Below are 20,167 nucleotides of genomic sequence, written 5' to 3'. Positions count from 1 at the left end.
TATAGTACGGTCCGTAGAGAACGGCGACTTGACGGTGCGCGAGTATGACCGGCGACCGAGCGAGGGGGATGGATACCTGGACTGGAGCAGCGTCTGATCTGATCGGCGGTAACAAGCGGGAGCGTGTGCCGGACCTCGCACTCGTAGTCGACCGGTACTGTACTGGTGCCTCGGTGCGTTGGCCTGATTATCGCCGGCTTCCCACACGAACAAAGGACCCGCACCGGCGGTGGCTGTGGGGTTTGAGCGCAGTAGTGAGCTCCTGTGAGCACAATAAACATTCCTCGCGTGTGAAAGTCTCTGGCATTGGTGGAACAGTGAAGCTCAACACAGGCGCATCGCCAGGGAGCTGTCCTTCTACCGACTCGACCCGGCTCTTGCCTGGCCGGAGTTCGACGCGTGGCGGGAATCGACTGCTGCCTTGCGATCAGCTGGCGTGCACAGAACTCGTCTGCCATGCTCAGACTTGTGGCGCCGAGACAGCTTGCAGGAGCCCTTGGCTTCTTTCCCCTTGCGGGACACGGAGCGGTGCGGTTGACTTCTGCGCCGAGACTGTTGGTGCCGAAGTGTTGGCTAGTACCGGCTGTCTCCGGTGCCGAGGGCAACTCCTCTGCGGAGCGGCTGCGGTGCAATCCAACAGGTACCAAAGCTGCAGGGGTCAGGGCTGCTCCATCAGGCTGTTGTTCAAGCCAAGTCCACTCCTTTTAGCCGTGGTTTGAAGACTACAATACGCACTCTGTTCGTAAGATGGGGATTCCCCAGGCATTCGGCAGCGATCATGGGGTCTCCTGTAGCATCGGCCGTCGATCTAGGCAAGCACTGTTGAAACCGGAGAGCAGGCTATGAGCCCAGGCCCGGAGGGTGAGGAGGATTGAACCTCAGCCCTCTATCTATATACAGTAACTATACTAACAACTACTAATAACTACTAACAACTAACAGTCTACAAACTAGAACTATGAACTTAGAAAGACAAAAAATGGGTGAAGAGCTAGGGAAGGGGAGGTCAGCTAAGCCGCACTCCACTGTTCCAATGACCGACACGGGCGGTAAGAAGGAACTGAGGAGCAGGCGGGTCGGCAGGGGTATATATGCAGTGCCGCAACGGCGCCACGCCAGGGGGCGCCTGCCAACCCACCGGGTTGCTAGGGGAAAATTCTTCCGACGAACGTGCACGCGGCGCGTGCACACCACCTGCTTGGAATGGATATGAGCAAGCACTCGAAGAAGAACCAGGAAATACAAAGTTAAGGTACATAACATACCCCTACATCTCAACCTTTGCTCTGCCTTCTGTGAGAGATGCCCCAGCATGCCAATAACACAAATCTACGACTCTACCCTGACAGATACTACAAACACACACTAGGAACTGAGCACATGCTCACCAATCATCAGATTTCTGCCAAAGACAGGGCTCAAACTCACAGTGACAGGCACAGCTCATGTTCAACAAGGGTTGCCAGCCCACCTGGTTTTGCTGGGAGTCTCCCAGAATCGGGCTCTATCTCCCGGAGGCTACTGAAGCCAAACCGGGAGATTTTAGGCCTCTAAAAGTCTGGCAGTGTAGCAGGGCTAAGGCAGGCTCCCTGCTTGCCCTGGCCTCATGCCACTCCTGGAAGCAGACAGCACATCCCTGCATTCTCTGGGGGGGCAGGGGTCTCTGCAGGATGCCCATGCACTGAGCACTGACTCCACAGCTCCCACTGGCCACAGGGACATGCCGGCCACTTCCAGGAGCGATGCCAGGGCAAGCAAGGAGTCTGCCTTAGCCCCACTGCACCACCACCCGGGAGCCGCCCGAAGTAAGCACCGCCTGGCCATAGCCCGCATCCTTCATCTCCTCCCACACCCCAACCCCTTGCCCCAGCTTTGAGTCCCCCCGCATCCAAACTCCCTTCCAGAATCCACATCCTCTCCCGCTCCCCAGCCCCCTGCCCTAGCCTAGTGAAAGTGAGGGAGGGTGGGGGAGAGCGAGTGACTGAGGGAAGGGGGATGGAGTGAGCAGGGCAGGGCCTCAAAGAAGGGGTGGGCAAGGGTGTTAGGGTTGTCAACTGTCTGATCACACAAACCCAAGGTTCAACTGCCACAGCAGTGTCCCCTTGAGACAGCCAGTCACTGAGAGAACAGGCTGCCTGGAATTCCTCTTGCTTCCAAAGAGCCTCAATCCTGCTGCACATGAACATTTATTCTCTCTGGCTCCAGCTACTGACAGTAAGATCCTAACTTACTCTGTAACAACTTCTCTAATTTAAACCCCATAAAGGGGCAGTAGGTGCAATCCACTATCTCAGATAAATCCTTAACAACTGAGATCAGTTTGGGGTGGATCAGAGTCGTAGTCTAAGCTCCAGATGTGGACTAGAAAAATTGGTCAATTTTGTACAATGCATTTAATAAGGTTGTATCTTTGGAAGCCCTTGCTCAAATGTCCCCAAATTTGTACCATGAAAACTACCCAGAGCCCTCATGAGGTACAACCATTTCAAGACAATCTGGGTAAACAAAAATTATAAGCTTTCATGGGAGAATACCTGCCTCTGGAAATTTCCACTACATGCGTCCCACGAAGTGGGTATTCACCCATGAAAGCTCATGCTCCAAAATGTCTGTTAGTCTATAAGGTGCCATAGGACTCTTTGCTGCTTTTACAGATTCAGACTAACACGGCTACCCCTCTGATACTTGATACAGATTATAGAGCATTTAAGAGTTCAACTTTAAATAAAAAGCAATATTCAACCTTAAGTACAGTGGACCTGGTGCTCCACTATAATAAACTGGGAACTAGGAGAGGGAATATTTTTCATGTTTTTTTTAAACTTATGAAGAAGTTATTTTTGTCTAGAATTCCCAGCATGTCCTGTTTTTACTATGTCTACTTCGTAGATTATAAACTCTTCATGGCAGACGGTCTTTAATTTGGGTCTGTTATACAGCACCAAGCACTTTCAGTGTTAAATAAACAAACGGCTAGCCTAATCATTAAACTTCCAGGAGGCAAAAAGCGCCTTCCTAGATCTAGAGTAGCTAAGAATCTGTTACATTTCCTCTCGCCACAGATACAGTCACTGCAATCCATGCTTCTGTCACCTCCAGGCTACTTTAATATACATTATCTATGGCTTATCCAAAAGACCACCAAGAAATTAAGGTTGGTAGAACATGCAGCAGCCTACCTGCTAAGACAAGACAACAAGATCTATCACTCTATTGCTTTGTACTCTGAAATCTTTGTCAGTAATTCTAGGGCATATTCAAGGTCCTCATTTACGAAGCCTTAAACAGAATGGAACCAATATATCTCCAGCATTTGATACTCAATCTTCAGAACCTTTGAGGAAGCTGAAATTGGTGGAGGTCACTAGGGTTGACAGAGCTCAGTTATACCTTGGAAAGGGCAAGCCACAGCATTCTTGGTGAATGATCCAGGGCAGGGGAACTTTCTACTGACATACACCTCTACCCTGATATAACGGGACCAGATATAACACGAATTTGAATATAATGTGGTAAAGCAGTGCTCCAAGGGGGCGGGGCTGCGCATTCCGGCGGATCAAAACAAGTTTGATATAATGCAGTTTCACCTATAACGCGGTAAGATTTTTTGGCTCCTGAGGACAGCGTTATATCGAGGTAGAGGTGTATCAGCTTGAGTTTGACTCTTACCACCACCAAAGAATGAGTTCTGATCACTTAAGTAAAAGGATTTGAGGAGGGAGAAGAGTCCTAGAACACTGAGATTATTCTTTCTATAACACATATGCTGAATTATCTTAATCACTACAGTACAGCATTTTAGAGAGCATCCTATAATATGCTCTCAATTAGTATACCAATTTTACACAGAACATTTACTGACCTCTACATATAACCATGATTATGATGACATTACAAACACACCGTTGTTAGAAAAGCATCATGCTATCTGCAAGACAAATGTTCTTTTTTCTTAAAAATTCAGCTGTCATGTGGCTCTAACCACTTGCTAACTTACGTATTTGCTGTAATTTGAACCCGAAAAACAACAAAAAAGAGGTCTACTACATGAAGACCAAACAGCGAACATGAAAACAACATGATCCAGTAGCACCAGTTACAGCATTAGAGTTAAATACTCAGCCTGATCCTCAACAGGAATCAAGAGTTATTTCTGTCATAAGAAAGTACTTTTCAATTATCTATTATTATAGTACATAAAGAAAACAGCGTGAACATTATGGGGAAAAAAGGCCATACTCCCCTATGTATGTTAAAGCGGTTGTTTTTTGCTTATCAGTCTAGTTCTTCTGAGGTGACAAAACAAAATCTAGACTGCTATAAATATTTGCAAAGAACTGTGACTAGCAGATTATCCCCTATAATGAAAGGTGCATAGCTAAGGCAGAATCAGATCAAGTTGACAAGAGAAAAGCACAACACACCTTTTGACAGGCCCTCCAAATCATACCTAAATTAAATTCACAAAAAATATTCATAGAGCAAAGACAGACACTATTTAGGTATGCAGCAATTCTCCAAACAGAGAGATATTTTTTGGAGTTTAACGTACCCACCCTATACACACCCATGTTATTTATCATTTGAAAGCTTATTTTATGTACATTTAGATGAAGTATGATGTGGAGCTGTAAGCCTGTAGGCAAGGTGAAACAATGGTACCAAAATGAGAAAGTGTCATTTTTTGTAGTTTCCAGAAACACTACAGTTATTACTGTTTACATTCCTACAACTTAATAGGGTGCTTGTTGGTTATAGCCACCAAACAACAAAGTATTAAAAAGATTTCTATGGTTTTGCACAGGGAAGTCCCCCCCCTCCCCCCAGAAATGAAGAAGCTGTTTAGCATAAGGCAAAAAATGTGACTATCAACATTTTGCAATATACTAAAATGAAATGTTTTCACATTACATTCTTAATCTTCAAAGTATCTCATAAGTAAGGCTGTGAGTTTGTGACAGAGGTCACAGAAGATATGGATTCCATGACTTTCCGTGACCTCTGACTGCTGCAGCAGTCGGTGTGCCCAGCGCCAGGGGCACCTCAGGCAGCCCCAGCGCCAGGGGCACCTGCCACTGCTAGGGTAGTTTCGGAGGAGTGTGCGTGTGGGAGGGGGCAGGGGGTTGGGACATGGGATGGGGTGATGCAGGCTCTGGGCAACGTTTACCTGGGGGTCTCCCCGGAAGCGATGACATCCCCCTCGGCCAGCTGTTAGGTGGATGCATGGCCAGGTAGCTCTGCAGGCTGCCTCTGCCCAGAGTGCTGGCTTCACAGTTCCCATTGGCCGTGGTTCCTGTCAATGGGAGCTGTGGGGGTGGTGCCTGCAGGAGGAGGCAGCCCACAGAGCTGCCTGGCCATGCGTCCACTTAGCAGCTGATTGAGGGATGTAGGAAGAAATCCAGTCAACAAAGGTATGTTGACGCTAACAGGGAGAACCCCAGGTAAGCACCGTCCAGAGACCACCTCACCCTGTCCTGTGCCCCAACCTCCTGCCTCCCACCACACCCAAACTCTGCTGCTGCTGGGCAGGGGGAAGGCATGAAGCCAGGTAGGGGGCCTATCAGCCCCGCTATCCTCCCCGCTCAGCACCAGCAGGGGTCCCGGGCTGAATGCCACCGCCCATGTCCCTCCCAGCACCAGCAGGGGTACAGGGCCACGCCCCCTTCAAGCTGCCACGGCACCCTCCCCCAGCACCCACAGGGTCCCCAGGCAGCCCCACCCAAAGCAGCCCAACCACCTTCCTCCAGTGCCCACTGGGCCCCCTGGCAGCCTCCACCCAAGTTTTATTCATTTGTATTTGTAGTAAAAGTCACAGACAGGTCACAGGCAAATACCAGTGACTAAAACATAGTCTTACTCATAAGTGATAATAGTTTTCTATATTTTCAGTTGAAATTTGCTGACCAGATTAGTCGCAAACTGAAGGTTGTGCACCAGTAGCAGGAGATTACATGTCCATACTTAGTACCGCACAGTGAGTAGATACAAGTATACACAAATTCCTAATCTAATGTTTCTCCATTTGTAAGCTTTTGTACATACAACGTATCATCTAGTCTTCTGGGTAGAAGGTTTTAATTTGTAAATACCTATGCATGCAGTATTAGCCTTCAAAACATTCTATAAACTCATTATTTAATTCAGTGACATATACACACAGGTCAGTATTCACATTAGGAAAATGCAAAAACTACGATAGAAAAATGCAGCCTATACAAAAGTAATGAAGACAAAGTCTACAATCAAGTCCTTGCCTCTGCATCGAAGAGAGATGAAGATGTTACAGCTCTTATGAACCATGTTATCAATAATACGATAAACTCATTTGGCCCTGAATCACATCTAGAGGACCTCATCAACCTGACTGCATATACCATCAGATGTACAAGAGTTTCCATTGAAAATAGCAGATGCTGGTGAAGAACAAATGGAAAGATTTGTCAGATGTGCCTGACAAAAAGAAAGAAAGGAGAGTAGCAAAATAAGGACCCTGGACTTCAGAAAAGCAGACAGACTCCCTTAGGGAATTGATGGGCAGGATCCCCTGGGAGGCTAATATGAGGGGGCAAGGAGTCCAGGAGAGCTGGCTGTATTTTAAAGACGACTTATTGAGGGTGCAGGAACAACCACCCCGAAGCGCAGAAAGAATAGCAAATATGGCAGGCAACAAGCTTGGCTTAACAGTGAAATCTTTGGTGAGCTTAAACTCAAAAAGGAAGCTTACAAGAAGTGGAAATTTGGACAGATGACTAGGGAGGAGTATAAAAATATTGCTAGAGCATGCAGGGGTGTAATCAGGAAGACCATGGCACAATTGGAGTTGCAGTTAGCAAGGGATGTGAAGGGTAACAAGAAGGGTTTCTACAGGTAAGTTAGCAACAAGAAGGTCGTCAGGGAAAGTGTGGGACCGTTCCTGCATGGGAGAGGCAATATAGTGACAGATGATGTGGAAAAAGCTGAAGTGCTCAATGATTTTTTTGCCTCGGTCTTCACAGACAAGGGCAGCTCCCAGACTGCTGCACTAGGCAACACAGTATGAGGAGGAGGTGAGCAGCCCTCAGTGGGGAAAGAACAGGTTAAGGACTATTTAGAAAAGCAGGACATGTTCAAGTCCATGGGTCCAAATCTAATGCATTCAAGGATGCTGAGGGAGTTGGCTGATGTGACTGTAAAGCCATTGGCCATTATCTCTGAAAATTTGTGGCGAATGGGGGAGGTCCCAGACAATTGGAAAAAGGCAAATATAGTGCCCATATTTTAAAAAGGGGAAAAAAAGAACCTGGGGAACTACAGACCAGTCAGCTTCACTTCAGTCCCCAGCAAAATTATGGAGCAGGAATCCATTTTGAAGCACTTGGAGGAGAGGAAGGTGATCAGGAACAGTCAACATGGATTCACCAAGGGCAAATTCAATCTAATCTAATCCACTGGAGAATGGAAAATCTACCAGCTCCCTCGGTAGTTTGTTCCAACGGTTAATCACCCTCGCTTTTATATATTTTTGCTTTATTTCTAATTTAAATTTATCTGGCTTCAGCTTCCCGTGAGTTCTTGTTATACCTTTCTCTGCAACATTCCAGAGTCCTCTGCTACCTGGTATTTTCTCCCTGTCAGGGTAATGCTACACAATAATTAAGTCACCTCTCAATCTTCTTAACAAGCTAAAAAGACTGAGCTTTTTAATTATTTCATTAAATATATTTTCTCCAGCCCCTGAATTGTTTTTTGTGGACCCTTTCCATACCCTAATTTTTCAAAATCATTTTTAACATGTGGAACCAGAATTGTATGCAATCTTCCAAGACTCAGTTTCACAAATGCCTTACGCAGAGGTAAAAATCAACTCCCTACTCTTACTCCACTATTTGTACATCCAAGAATCACATTTTTGTTGTTTGGTTGGTTTTGTTTTATTTTTTTTGCCATCTTATAACACTGGGACCTCGTGTTGTTATTATGAAGCCATTGTTTTTGAGGATACAATCCTCCATTCTGTAAGCATGGCATGCATTCTTTGTCCCACGATATATGATCTTGCATGTGACTATATTAAAAAGCATTTTATTTGAATGGGCACAGTTTATGAAGCAATCAAGATCATTCTGTGTGAGTGCTCTGTCATTATTTACAACTCCACCAGTCTTTGTGTCATCCATAAATTTTAATCAGCAGTGATTTTCTATTTACTTCCAGATGATTAATAATCATGTTAAATAGTGATAGGCCTAGAACGGATCCCTGAAGAACCCCACTAAAAACACCCCATTTCAGTGAGGATTCCCCACTGACAACTACTTGCTGAGTGCTATCAATTAGCTAACCAGTTCTTAATTCTTTAATTCATGTTTTATTGATATTGTATAATGCTATTTTTTTTAATCAGAATGCCATGCAGTGCTAAGTGAAATGCCTTCCCAAAGTATATTAAATCTAAGCAGTTACCCTTCTAAAATAAGCTTGTAATCCTGTCAATTACACCAGCTTTGTTTGACAAGACCATTTTCACCAATTCTGTGTTTTCTCTTCCACTGGAAAACTCCTCTTTCCTCTCCACTCCTTCAGCAGCTACTTCCCATCAGACCTCTCATCTCTTTCTTTCCTTGGTGGCTCCTGTCCCATCTGCTCCTGCCCTGGGTGAGTCATTTTCTGCTCCTCTCCCTTGATGACTCTGGACCATGTATTAGATATGCTGCTACATAGTAATGTTATGCCCTTAGCAAAGTAATCCTCCAGCTCATTGAGGTTGACTTCTACTTCCTTAAAGCCACCTTCTCTGAGCAGATGTTTTGTGATGAGGTTGACTTGGACAAAGGCCCACAGTACTAAGAACTTTAAAATTTTTCAATAAACTTCGATTTTAGACAATATTTTAGCAATCATGCCGGTCAAGAGATAGAAGAAGAATGTGTAAAGTAGGCTAACAAATTCTAATAAACCACGTAAGGACTGAACCCCAATAAACAGATGCTAAATTATCAACATAAAAGTAGATAAAGGTGCATCTCCAATCTCAGTGCTATTGAGAAGATGATTCAAGTAAATTAAACCTTTAATAATATAGCATGTGAAAGCCAAAGTTTGATAACCTACCAAGGTGAGACTGCAATGGGTAAATCTGAGGGATAAGAAGAAAACAGAAGGGCCAAATCTTTCGAAGGTCTTAGGATAAATGATAAGGCAATGATACAGATAAGGAAGTAACAGTAGAATCCCCAGACCACTGTCAACTGCATGAGATCAGCACAACAAACATTTTAAAGTAGCATCTCAGGAAAATCCTGCCTCTCTCAGGAAATCAAATACGATGGACATACGTCACAATAGATTAGGAACAGCTGCCATTAACTTACACCTTCTAATACCTACTTTCCAGCTCCATGGAACATATATTGCAATAACTCAGACTCTTACACAGTGAAAATTATATATAAATAGGTCCAAGGTAGTCACAAAATGTTATAAAGTCTTAGATGTTTACGTAAGAGAATCTATAAATTACACCAATGAACGCATGTCTGAAACTGGCTTATTATTTCTTAGTCATCTAGGTGTTTCAGTGAATGATGAATAAAACACTGTCTTATAGTTAAATCAAGTACGCAGATTTTCAAAAATGATACAGTTGTTTTAAGGATTATGGAACTAGAAGCCAGTTGACTATGCAACATGTACATATGAAGCAGCAAATAAATTAGATAGGTTCCATTTAACACTTCAGACTGTACAGTTTTATCCCCTACACACCATCAGTTACTTTCAATGGTAATTTTTTCATTGACGCAGATAAGCCTATCTTTGGCTTTTGATATAGTCTCCTCCCCTACTATTATCAGAGTAAAGATGTTAATTATGTGCCAAGTACTACATTTTAATTATTTAATCAACATTTAAGCTGTTCGTAATATCGCAACATGCAACTACTCAAAACATTTTTCTTGTATGCATACAGAGCACAAGAATTCAGAATTATGGGCTGTCCCAAGCATATGCCAGATGAATATGGGACAATGTACTTTTAGAGACACCACTGTGTCAATACCCATTCTAGCATTCATCTGAGATACAGCCCATCCTGTGACCCACTAGAACACTCCTCTTCTACAGCACCACCATCAATTGAAAAGTATCCATTCCCACTTATGTATAACAATTGTGAAGTACAGTAGCTCAAGCATAAAATGTTTAAGTTATTCAAACAAACCATGTCTTCTCAAAGCATTAGCAATTGTCAACAATGAGATTGAGAGTTGGTCTAAGCTGCTTTGGAAATATATGTTTCTTAAAAAGTTTCTTCAAATTGCTCAAAGAGCATATTTATCTTTAGAATCACCGTGCAAAAACTAGGATTGTGAGCAGCAAAAAAACCTACTTTTAAGAAAACACTGACAAAGAAGAGGTTGAATGTCAATTCAAATTGTGTGCTAAACCTACATTTAAAAGATCCCAACAAATTAAGGATGGGGAAGGAGTGCTGTGAGTTTGAAAGGCTAAGAAACTGACATCTTTCTATTGTCATTTTGCCCCATTACAGCATCTTCAAAGTTTCCAGATGAGTTTTTATCTTGAGCAATCCTTAAGGCAATTATTTTCCAAATGTTTAAATACCCACCCCTCCCACAGACACATAAAATCATCCTCTCATGTACTACAGAAACTTCACATACCGTTGACACATTCAAAGACATCACAGCACTTGCCGGGTGTTCCGTCTCCATGTGAGACTATTTGGGGAATGGAGCCTGCCTCACACATGGGGAAACCACATAAACCAGAGAGACACTCGCATCTGAAACCAAAGAAAAGGAAGGGGAAACCCCATTAAGTAAATGAAGCCAATTATCAGAGGAAAGCATAGAAAGGTGTAATAGCAGGCTGCAGCAACAGAGTTCCTGCTGTAAAGTAATTATACAAATATTTTTAAAAGACCTTTTATTAACACAGTGACCAGATTAAACAAAATCTATTATTTTGGTGAATTACCTCTGAACTTTTGTGCTAGGGGCTTAAATGCTATCTGGTCATGCAGTCACAAGGAGAGACAGGTGGGGATACCCATATCTTTTCCAAGCAATATACATACAGGTACAGGTTCAGAAAGCAGCAGACACAGAATAATTTTAAGATTGTCTAACATGGGTTTACCCTCAACAGGGGGTTTGGGAAAATGTAGATTGGTAAAAATTAACAGCAGTACCCACTCCTACTCAATATATGGAACACCCATCACCATTCACTCCCCAGGTATATCTTAACTGGGTTATATGGGGAAAAAGGAAGAAAAATCATGCTTGATATCTACTGCCTTGGCATCTCGGGTAGTCATTTATACCTGTGCAAACTGAGTACAAAACAGTACCATTCTGATTAGGTAGTGCTTTACTCACATTTTGCAGAGGTGCAAATGATTACAGAGAGCAAAGGCAGTGGAAAAATTGGACATTCAGCATATGAAATGTTTTGGTTAGTTTTGGATAGTGGATCACTACCATAGGCACAGTCTTTTTCACAAAGTGTAGGGTGCTTTTTAGAGAAAAGTTTAGAGTTGGAAAACATAAAATACTGATTAGTAGTAGTCTGAGATGGTCTCTACCTAATATCCCTGCTTTAAAAAAATAACTCAGAGAAAGGGGAGTTCCATTTATTTGTGATGCATGGACTGTAAAGACATTAATATTGTTTACACAGTGACATTGACATACATTGAGCTGTACAAAAGATCATGTGTACTAGATATTTAGTAGCTTGTGCCTGGAGAAGCTTACATATTAAAGATGTGAGCAGGCTGAACACAATAAAATACAAGACAAAATTAACAAAGAGGATAGTGGTTATTACAGCTGAGAAGCTTCACAGAATTAATATTTCTTTAAAAATTTTTCTGAGTTTGTAGATACAAATTTATGAATCTATGAATAAAAACCAGGTGACAGAGCATGAAATTTATCCATTCTAAAAACCCAAAGAACGTCATGGGGCCAGATTTTCAAAGGTACCGTATATACTCATTCATTAGACCGTTCGTTTATAAGCTGACCCCCAAAATGGATACATGAAAATAGCAAAAACTGTATGACCCTTTCATAAGCCAACCCTATATTTCAGGGGTTAGAAAACTTTGGCTCCCAGCCCGTCAGGGTAAGCCGCTGGTGGGTTGGGATGTTTTGTTTACTTGGAGCATCTGCAGGCATGGAGCCCCTCAGCTCCTTGTGGCCGCGTTTGCCGTTCCTGGCCAATGGGAGCTGCGGGAAGTGGCGCCACTTCCTGCAGCTCCCATTGACTGGGAACAGCAAGCTCCAGGTAAACAAAACGACAATGTATTAGATATTCAATTCTATGATTACACAGAGTTTAAAATCATCAAATTTTGGTATAGACCCATTTGTAAGCTGACCCCCCCCCCCTTGATAAGTCACTTTTTTGCCAAAAATATTCAGCTTATGAGTGAGTATATATGGTATTTAGGCACAGAAACACAAACTTCCAAATCAATGCAAACTTTAGACTATACAGATGTTCAAAATATGGTTACAAGTACTGTTTGACTCCACTGGGCTCCTTTAGCTTGGCTTCTCCTCCTGGGACTTGAATATGACCATGGGTTCTGCAAGGCTACTTGGTGTTGGGTTCTTCTTGACTGGGGAAAACAAAGTAAGGATGGTATCTCCCAAATATCACACCACTTGCGGCAGAAAAATGAGACATCACTCAAAATAAGTTGGGCAAATCTGTCACACTTGTTCTCTCTTATATGAAAAATGAAAGACATAATGTTGATACCTAAATCGTCATCACTGAGCAATTGAGATATCCTCCACTGGGATGAGTGGGCCAGTTCACACCTCTCAGTGCTAAAATTCCAGGCTTTCTGCAGGCTCCCTTCTACGTTGATTACACTTAGTTCACATTTTTAGAAGTTTTCTTTTCAGCCATAAGAACTAGAAACTTGCTTTCCTTTTAGTTTTTTTTTTTTTTTAAATGAAAGCTGAGATTCTGTAGAACAAGATAGTACCTTCAAAGAATTCAAGGTTCAGTGTACAGGTGCGTATTAGCTGTTTCTGAGTCCTGCTTCAGGCCAGACACTGCTTCCTCTCATGTTCTTTTAAAAAAGAATGAATCAAGCAAATTATTGTTTTCTGAGATACAGTGAAATGTACTGACTAGCTTCTTATCTATATCCCTTCCAATGTTAACGCTGCTTTATCAGCAGGATGTTTGTCAGCGAGCGGAAACTGCAGGAGCTATTAAGTAGATAAAGGAGTTGGATATTGAGCTGGCACTATCTGTGTGACTCTACTTTCCTACAGATACTGGAGAAAAGACAGGGAAAACAGTTTTCCTTAATATTACATATATTTAGGATGAAGACAAATTTCCATTGATCTATGTTAACCCTGTGAGAGGTAGTATAAAACATGAGATGCTATTTTGTGAGATAGGATCAAAGGTGAGAGAGGAAGGATTGGAATGGTAAATGAGTTGAAAGCTCAAAAGCAGTAAGAGAGCTCAAAGAGTCAAGATAACAGGAGGAAGTGTAGAGATACCAGAGTTGTGAGTTGAGAAGGGACAGCAAGGCAAGAGTGAATACTAGAGCAAATGAAAATACTTAGAGCCACCAAAAGTGAAGTATGAGAGTACTCCAGAGTAGCGGGTCGCCAGGGCTGGCTTAGACTTGCTGGAGCCCAGGGCGAGAGCCGAAACCCATCACCCAGGCCAAAGCCCGAGGGCTTCAGTCCTGAGTGGTGGGGCTCAGATTACAGGCTCCCTACTGGGGCTGAAGCCTTTGGGCTTCACAGGGCAGCGGGACTTGGGCTTTGACCACCCACCTGGGGTAGCAGGGATCGGACTTTGGCTCACGATTCGGTCTACACACTCCCCTCCTGGGGTCGTGTAGTAATTTTCATTGTCAGACGGGAATGAAGTTTTAGAACCCCTGCTCTAGAGCAACTAGGTGAATGTAGAGAGGAATGAAAGGACTTCAAAAAATAGTCAACGCAGACCCACTGGATTGTTTAAATACAGTATTTATTATTTAGGTGTCAGCTCACAGTCATGTGATGACAGCAATGTGACAAGATCTCTCTGAACAGATCACCACAAATCTAGAGCTGAGCAAACATTTTCAGTTGGAAAATCCTGCTCTGTTCAAACAAATTTTGAGGAAATGTGCTGAGTTTGAAAAATAACTGAAAAAAGCATGTGGTTGTTTTTGGAACAGACTGTTTAATTTCCCATTTCACAATGACTTTGTTTAGAAATTTATTTAATATTGTAATTTTTTAAACAAATTAAAAAGTCAAAATCAAAACACTTCCATTGAGCTGAACTAACTTTTTTCCCAAAAAATTTGTTTTAAGGAAATGTTTAAAATTCTTTACTTTCATTCCAATTCAGAACAAAAAACAAATTTTGAAATCATAGAATTTCCTGTAAAACAAAAATCCCATTTCCTGCATAGCTCTACATGCAACCACTGGCATCCAGCAACTAATGTTTTCAGAACATTCAATATGAAGCCAAAGGTAGTCACTCCAAAAACACCTTCTTAAGGGAGAAAAGTTTTAGGTATTTTTGTAAAATACGAGAGAACTGAGATACTATACAAAGAGGAGCGAGTTCCACACCCTGGTGCTCAGCACAGCAAAGCATGATGGATCAGCTGCTCTAATGTATAATTATAGGATTCTGCAAAAGAAGGTGATGTTCAAAAACAGACATCAGGACAAGGCTTTTGGAGGTGGATTTGAATGTAGATGGAGTCCGCACTGTTAAGGGTTTTAAAAGTCAGTGTCAATTTACAGTCTACATGGCTTTTGATAGATAGCCATTGTAAAAGTAGGCATAAGAACACTCACTATTGCTGAAGGCAGGTGTTCCCACTGGAAAATTGGAAGTCTTTCCAGTGATACAAAGCTCCATCTGTAGTCCTGAAGTGTCATGAGATACTGAACTTTACACCTATGACTGATCTAAGGCAGACTATTCCCCACTTGCGATAATGCAACTCATTAAGCAGATGCAGGGGACACCAATAATTTTTGGTTTTAATAGTATTATATTTTGTTAATTTCTTTCCTTCCACTTTGTTTGCATTTTTGACATGTTGTTTTACCCTCAAATTCTTGTTTCAAGGGGAATGCACAGAATAGAGTGACCAGATGTCCCGATTTTATAGGGACAGTCCTGATATTTGGGGCTTTTTCTTATATAAGCTCCTACTACCCCCCATCCCCGTCCCGATTTTTCACACTTCCTGTCTGGTCAGCCTAGCACAGAAGAATCAAGGAACTTTGCCTTCCCAAACCTGTGAATTGCAAAGAAAGAAACCAGCACTCTCCACATTCCATTCTGCCTCCTGCTAGAATCATACAAACACTAGCTAAGTATCTCACATCCATACAAAAACCTTTCTGAGAGTTCGGCAACTGTGGAGAAAATATTCCCAGCTAATAGGGGAGATAAAGCTGCAAACACTAGATCATCCCCAATTTGCTCCCACAGTCCTAATTTATCATTGCCTTCACTTATCTTGCTAATGCAAGAAAATCAAGTTATGCTAATAAGAATGTGTTCCCTGTAAATGTTTTCTTTAACATACATTCTTATTCAGAGAAGAGACTGTCCTTACCTCTCTCTCAGAGCTCAACGTATAGCTTAAATAAAATATCTAGAGATTCACATTGGGTATTTCATTCCAGGGTGGAAAAAACTGAGGCTAATTTCCATTTCAATATTAATTCCGATTCATATCACAATTGACAACTATGCCTGTTTGTAATTTCTCACTATAAATTAATATGATATTAAGCACAAGGTTTACAAACATCCTCCTACTCTTTATTAAGACATTTGTCTATTGTTCACTACTTTTCCCAGGGACATGTTTGAAGATTATTTTAAGTGGAATAAAGAGAGATGTTAACTACTGCTAATTTATGCTGTATGTCAGGAAGGTAAAAGGGATCCCCTTCATTTAGTTACTTTGTGGGAACACACAATCAGTTAACAAATGTCAAAAGGTACTCTTAAATACAGCTTTGAGATGTGTGCCAGCTCCTTTCCTGAAATAGACTAACAGCGCTCCAGGGAGGCAGACAGGTTTCTGGTTCCCAAAAAAGCACGCCATAAACCTTTTCTGACCAATCGAAAAATCACATGCGAAACTGAAGCCTCTCTCCTTCCACATAATGTGTCAGCTGTCTGTAAAGTCAGTGACTTAAAATTCATCTCTCTATTAATTCCCTAGGTTCAGTATTCCCAAATGTCCTTATAGCTGTACTGTCACTTCGCATTTATTAATTGTTTCTAACAGCAAGGGATGAATGATATGTATTGGCTTCTAGAAACCAAAAAGAAATTACTAGTTTCATTAAAATACTATCAGATTTTTTGAAACTGATAAAATTGACAAAAGTTGGCTAATTGTGAAACTGATCGTGGCAATCTAAGCTGAACTGCAGCTGACTTATTGATAATATTTGTTCATGATTTCATGAAAAAATTGCAAACCTATGGCCCTCAACCTCCTCTGCCCCCAACATATGTGCATGCATACATAGAGAAATCTCTGCATGTTGCTCTTCCTTCTTCCTGGTTTTTGTAATGCAAAAACCTTTATACAGGATATTGTGAGAAGCTGAACAAAATGTTTGAAGTCCTTTCCCATATCTCTTCAAATCCCTTTCTCAACTTGTACTTCAAAATCAAGTTTTTTCTGTTTTGTTTGTTTTTTTACTTTCAAAAGACTTCATAATTTTACTCCAGCTTATCTTTTTCTCTCTCATTATTTTTCATTCCCCCTGAGGATCCTCATGGCTGCATCCCCCACCCCTTGGCCTCATCCCAGTGGCTGAAGGTTTCAGAGTTAAAATGAAAAGTGTACTTCAAATACTTTGGAGCTATCATTTCAGGCTGTCTGCAGGCTCAGACAGACACCAGTTACGCTGTTTGTATTGAGTGTTCCATTTAAAGCATGGTGTAATCACTTAGGGCTAGCCTACATGGTACATTAGTCCACACCAGTGGGGTGTAAATTGTAATCTGCACCAGTCTATCATGCACTAATGGGCCTGTATAGACGAGCCCTTAGAAGAACATGAACATTGCGTTTTCTAGGTATCTTTCACATGTTTTGGTAAAATTCTATATTTTAAGTAATTCCTTCTTGAGAATTCCACAGAAATAAGGTTTTTTCAATTACATAAGTTACACACAACAGTTTGCACAGGGATTAAGCCTACAGAAAATCCAAAGACAAGATTTTCTAAGAAAAACACAATAAAAACAAAACAAAGATACTTGGTCTGTTCACCTTTGTCCCCAGCAAACCAAAACACATGCTTAGCTCTATCCCTGTAATTACATCCCACTGACTTGCATGCAAGTTAAGAATGTGTTTTATTAGACCAAGCACTACAACTGTATTATTCTTTGCTAGAAAGGCTGACAGAGTACTGGACTGTCTAAGAGAACTTCCACTCTTGAATGTTGTCTCCTTGGTTCCACTGTCCAGGTAGGCTCCACAGCCGCTGCACATGCTACTTCCCCGATTACAGCCTTTGACAGCATCTCATCCTAGCTGCTTTGGGCATATTAAACTTCTGTAGCAGCAGTCCAATGGATTGGAAAGCTTTTTGGGGCTGGGCCTCGTTCTGGCAAACTTCTACAGGCTCTTCACTAATCAAGCCCTTGTTGTCTTCACAACTTTTTACAAGTAAGTGTTGAAACATGCCTCACTGACAACTTGATACACGGGATACATAAGGTTTTCAGTATGGTGTTCACAAAAAATGGTTTCACTTTAATTGTCTGGTGTTTGTTGTCTAGCAAAACTGACAAACACAGCCCATCTCAAGTAGCCAAGCCAGGCACTTGGTTGATTTGCAAGGGGGTCAAATCTTGCCCCATCCCAGATGTGGAGCAGCTGGGGCACTCCTCTATTGAGGTTATTGTACAATTCCCTACACCCATGGTGGGGATGTTGAAAGTAACTGCACAGCAGGTTGACAGACAAGGTGGGTGAGGTAATGTCTTTTATTGTACCAACTTCTGTTGGTTCAAGACAAACTTTTGAGCTTACAAAGCTCTTCTTCATGTCTGAGAAATGTATTCAGAGTGTCACAGTTAAATTCAAGGTGGATTAGATTGTTTATCTTAAGTAGTCAACACATATTTCAAGGGACCATTCAAGGTGAAGTGGCCATTTAACACACTTCCTATCATAAGGGAGAAAGGAAGGAGGGTGGGTAGAGAAAGATGGCTGGAGGGATTGTTAGTGGGTTTCAGGTTGTTGTAATAAGTCATAAATCCAGTGTCTATTCAGTACATGATTTTTAGTATCTAGCAAAGTTACGAATTTAAGCTCCCAGGCTTGTCTTTTGAAAGTGTTATGCATGTTTTCTTTGAGGATGAGGACTGACAGAACAGACAGAGTGGTCACATTGTGAAAAGTGTTCACTCGCAGGTGATACCGTGTTTTTATCACTTTCCTGCATGAGTTTAGTTGAGAATGTAGCGATTGTCTCATTTTACCCACATACTTGTTACTGGTGCATTCAGTACATTGGATGCAGTACACCAAACGCTGTGATAGGTATGTGTAGGACGCATGGATCTTGAAAAGATGTGCTGTGAGGGGTGTTGACCATTGTAGCAGTGGAGATATGTCTGCAGGTTTTGTATCTATTGTTCTGATAAAGTCTAGTGTTGCTTTGGTGTGTCCTGGACTGTGCATAGTAGATAAGAAGGTTGTTAATAAATAATAATACCTGGCTTTTATACAGCATTTCTCATTACTAGATCTCAAAGGATGTCAAGTGTCATTATCCCATTTTACAGATGGGGAAGCTGAGACACAGAAGTGAAATGACTTGCCCAGCAGGCCAATGGTAGTCAGGAACAGAACCCAGGTCTGCTGACTCCCAGTCTAGTGCTATATGTACTAGGCCACACAGCCTAAAGGAGCAGAGTCCTGTGAATCCACATTTTAACGTAGGCCAAAATCCATTTGCAACTGTAACAGTGTAAATCCAACATAAGTGCACCATTCAAATTCACACTCGTATAACCAAATTTGGCCCTCAGTTTTGAGGCTAACAAAATAATCAGAGAAGAGGATAAAATAATGTATTTAAAAAACAACAACATTTATAAATAATTAATGAGATATTTATTTTAAATGACTTATGAAGGTATAATACATACATTTTCCATAAAATACTTTAAAACAAATTTTTGGTAGACCAATAGTAATTGTACTACATGCAGTCTTCTTCATTTGTGTTTTCACAAGTTTCCTCTAAAAAAATACGTTACACCTTTTTCTCATTCACTGCACAATGAGTGAGGTTGGTGTCTCATAGACAGAAGCGTATATGGTTACATAATTAAAGAATGGATTTTAACGTATGTACCCAACGGTAAGAGTTATGGTTGCTTGTGTAACTTTACCTCTGGAATTTCCTAACTTCTGAGTGGTTCGCTTAGTAATCTTAAAGTTCCCTAAATACAATTTTTTGTAAGGAGCATTTTTAGTAGAAAAAGAAAGTTACTCACCTTTGTAACTGTTGTTCTTCGAGATGTGTTGCTCATATCCATTCCAGTAGGTGTACGCTCCGCGCATGCACGTTCGTCGGAAGACTTTTACCCTAGCAACTCCAGCGGGCCGGCAGGTCGCCCCCTAGAGTGGCGCCGCCATAGCGGGTAATATATACCCCTGTCGGCCCGCCCGCTCCTCAGTTCCTTCTTGCCAGCTACTCCGACAGTGGGGAAGGAGGGTGGGTGTGGAATGGACATGAGCAACACATCTCGAAGAAAACAAGGTTACTCACCTTTGTAACTGTTGTTCTTCGAGATGTGTTGCTCATATCCATTCCAGTTAGGTTTGTGCGCGCCGCGTGCACAGCCGTCGGAGAAACTTTTACCCTAGCAACACTCAGCGGGTCGGCTGGGCGCCCCCTGGAGAGGCGCCACATAAATACCCCAGCCGACCCGGCCACCCTTCAGTTCCTTCTTGCCGGCTACTCCGACAGTGGGGAAGGAGGGTGGATGTGGAATGGATATTAGCAACACATCTCGAAGAACAACAGTTACAAAGGTGAGTAACCTTGTTTTCTTCTTCGAGTGATTGCTCATATCCATTCCAGTTAGGTGATTCCCAAGCCTTACCTAG

General features: G+C 42.1%; 1 protein-coding gene across 3 annotated transcripts in view; it reads right to left on the bottom strand.

Moving 5' to 3' along the window:
- CRIM1 (cysteine rich transmembrane BMP regulator 1) overlaps positions 1-20,167 on the bottom strand; it is a 330,365-nt gene that overhangs the window by 174,117 nt on the left and 136,081 nt on the right. For all 3 annotated transcript variants that reach the window (XM_075064226.1, XM_075064227.1, XM_075064225.1), the window contains exon 3: positions 10,665-10,786. In XM_075064226.1, the coding sequence (XP_074920327.1) occupies positions 10,665-10,752 (88 nt within the window). In that variant the 5' untranslated portion in view covers positions 10,753-10,786. The remainder of the gene's footprint in view (positions 1-10,664; positions 10,787-20,167) is intronic.

The sequence above is a fragment of the Chelonoidis abingdonii genome, chromosome 3, assembly GCF_003597395.2.
Source record: "Chelonoidis abingdonii isolate Lonesome George chromosome 3, CheloAbing_2.0, whole genome shotgun sequence".
Lineage (NCBI taxonomy): Eukaryota > Metazoa > Chordata > Testudines > Testudinidae > Chelonoidis > Chelonoidis abingdonii.
The sequence above is the reverse complement of the archived record's forward strand: the minus strand, read 5'-3'. Positions and strand labels throughout refer to the sequence as shown.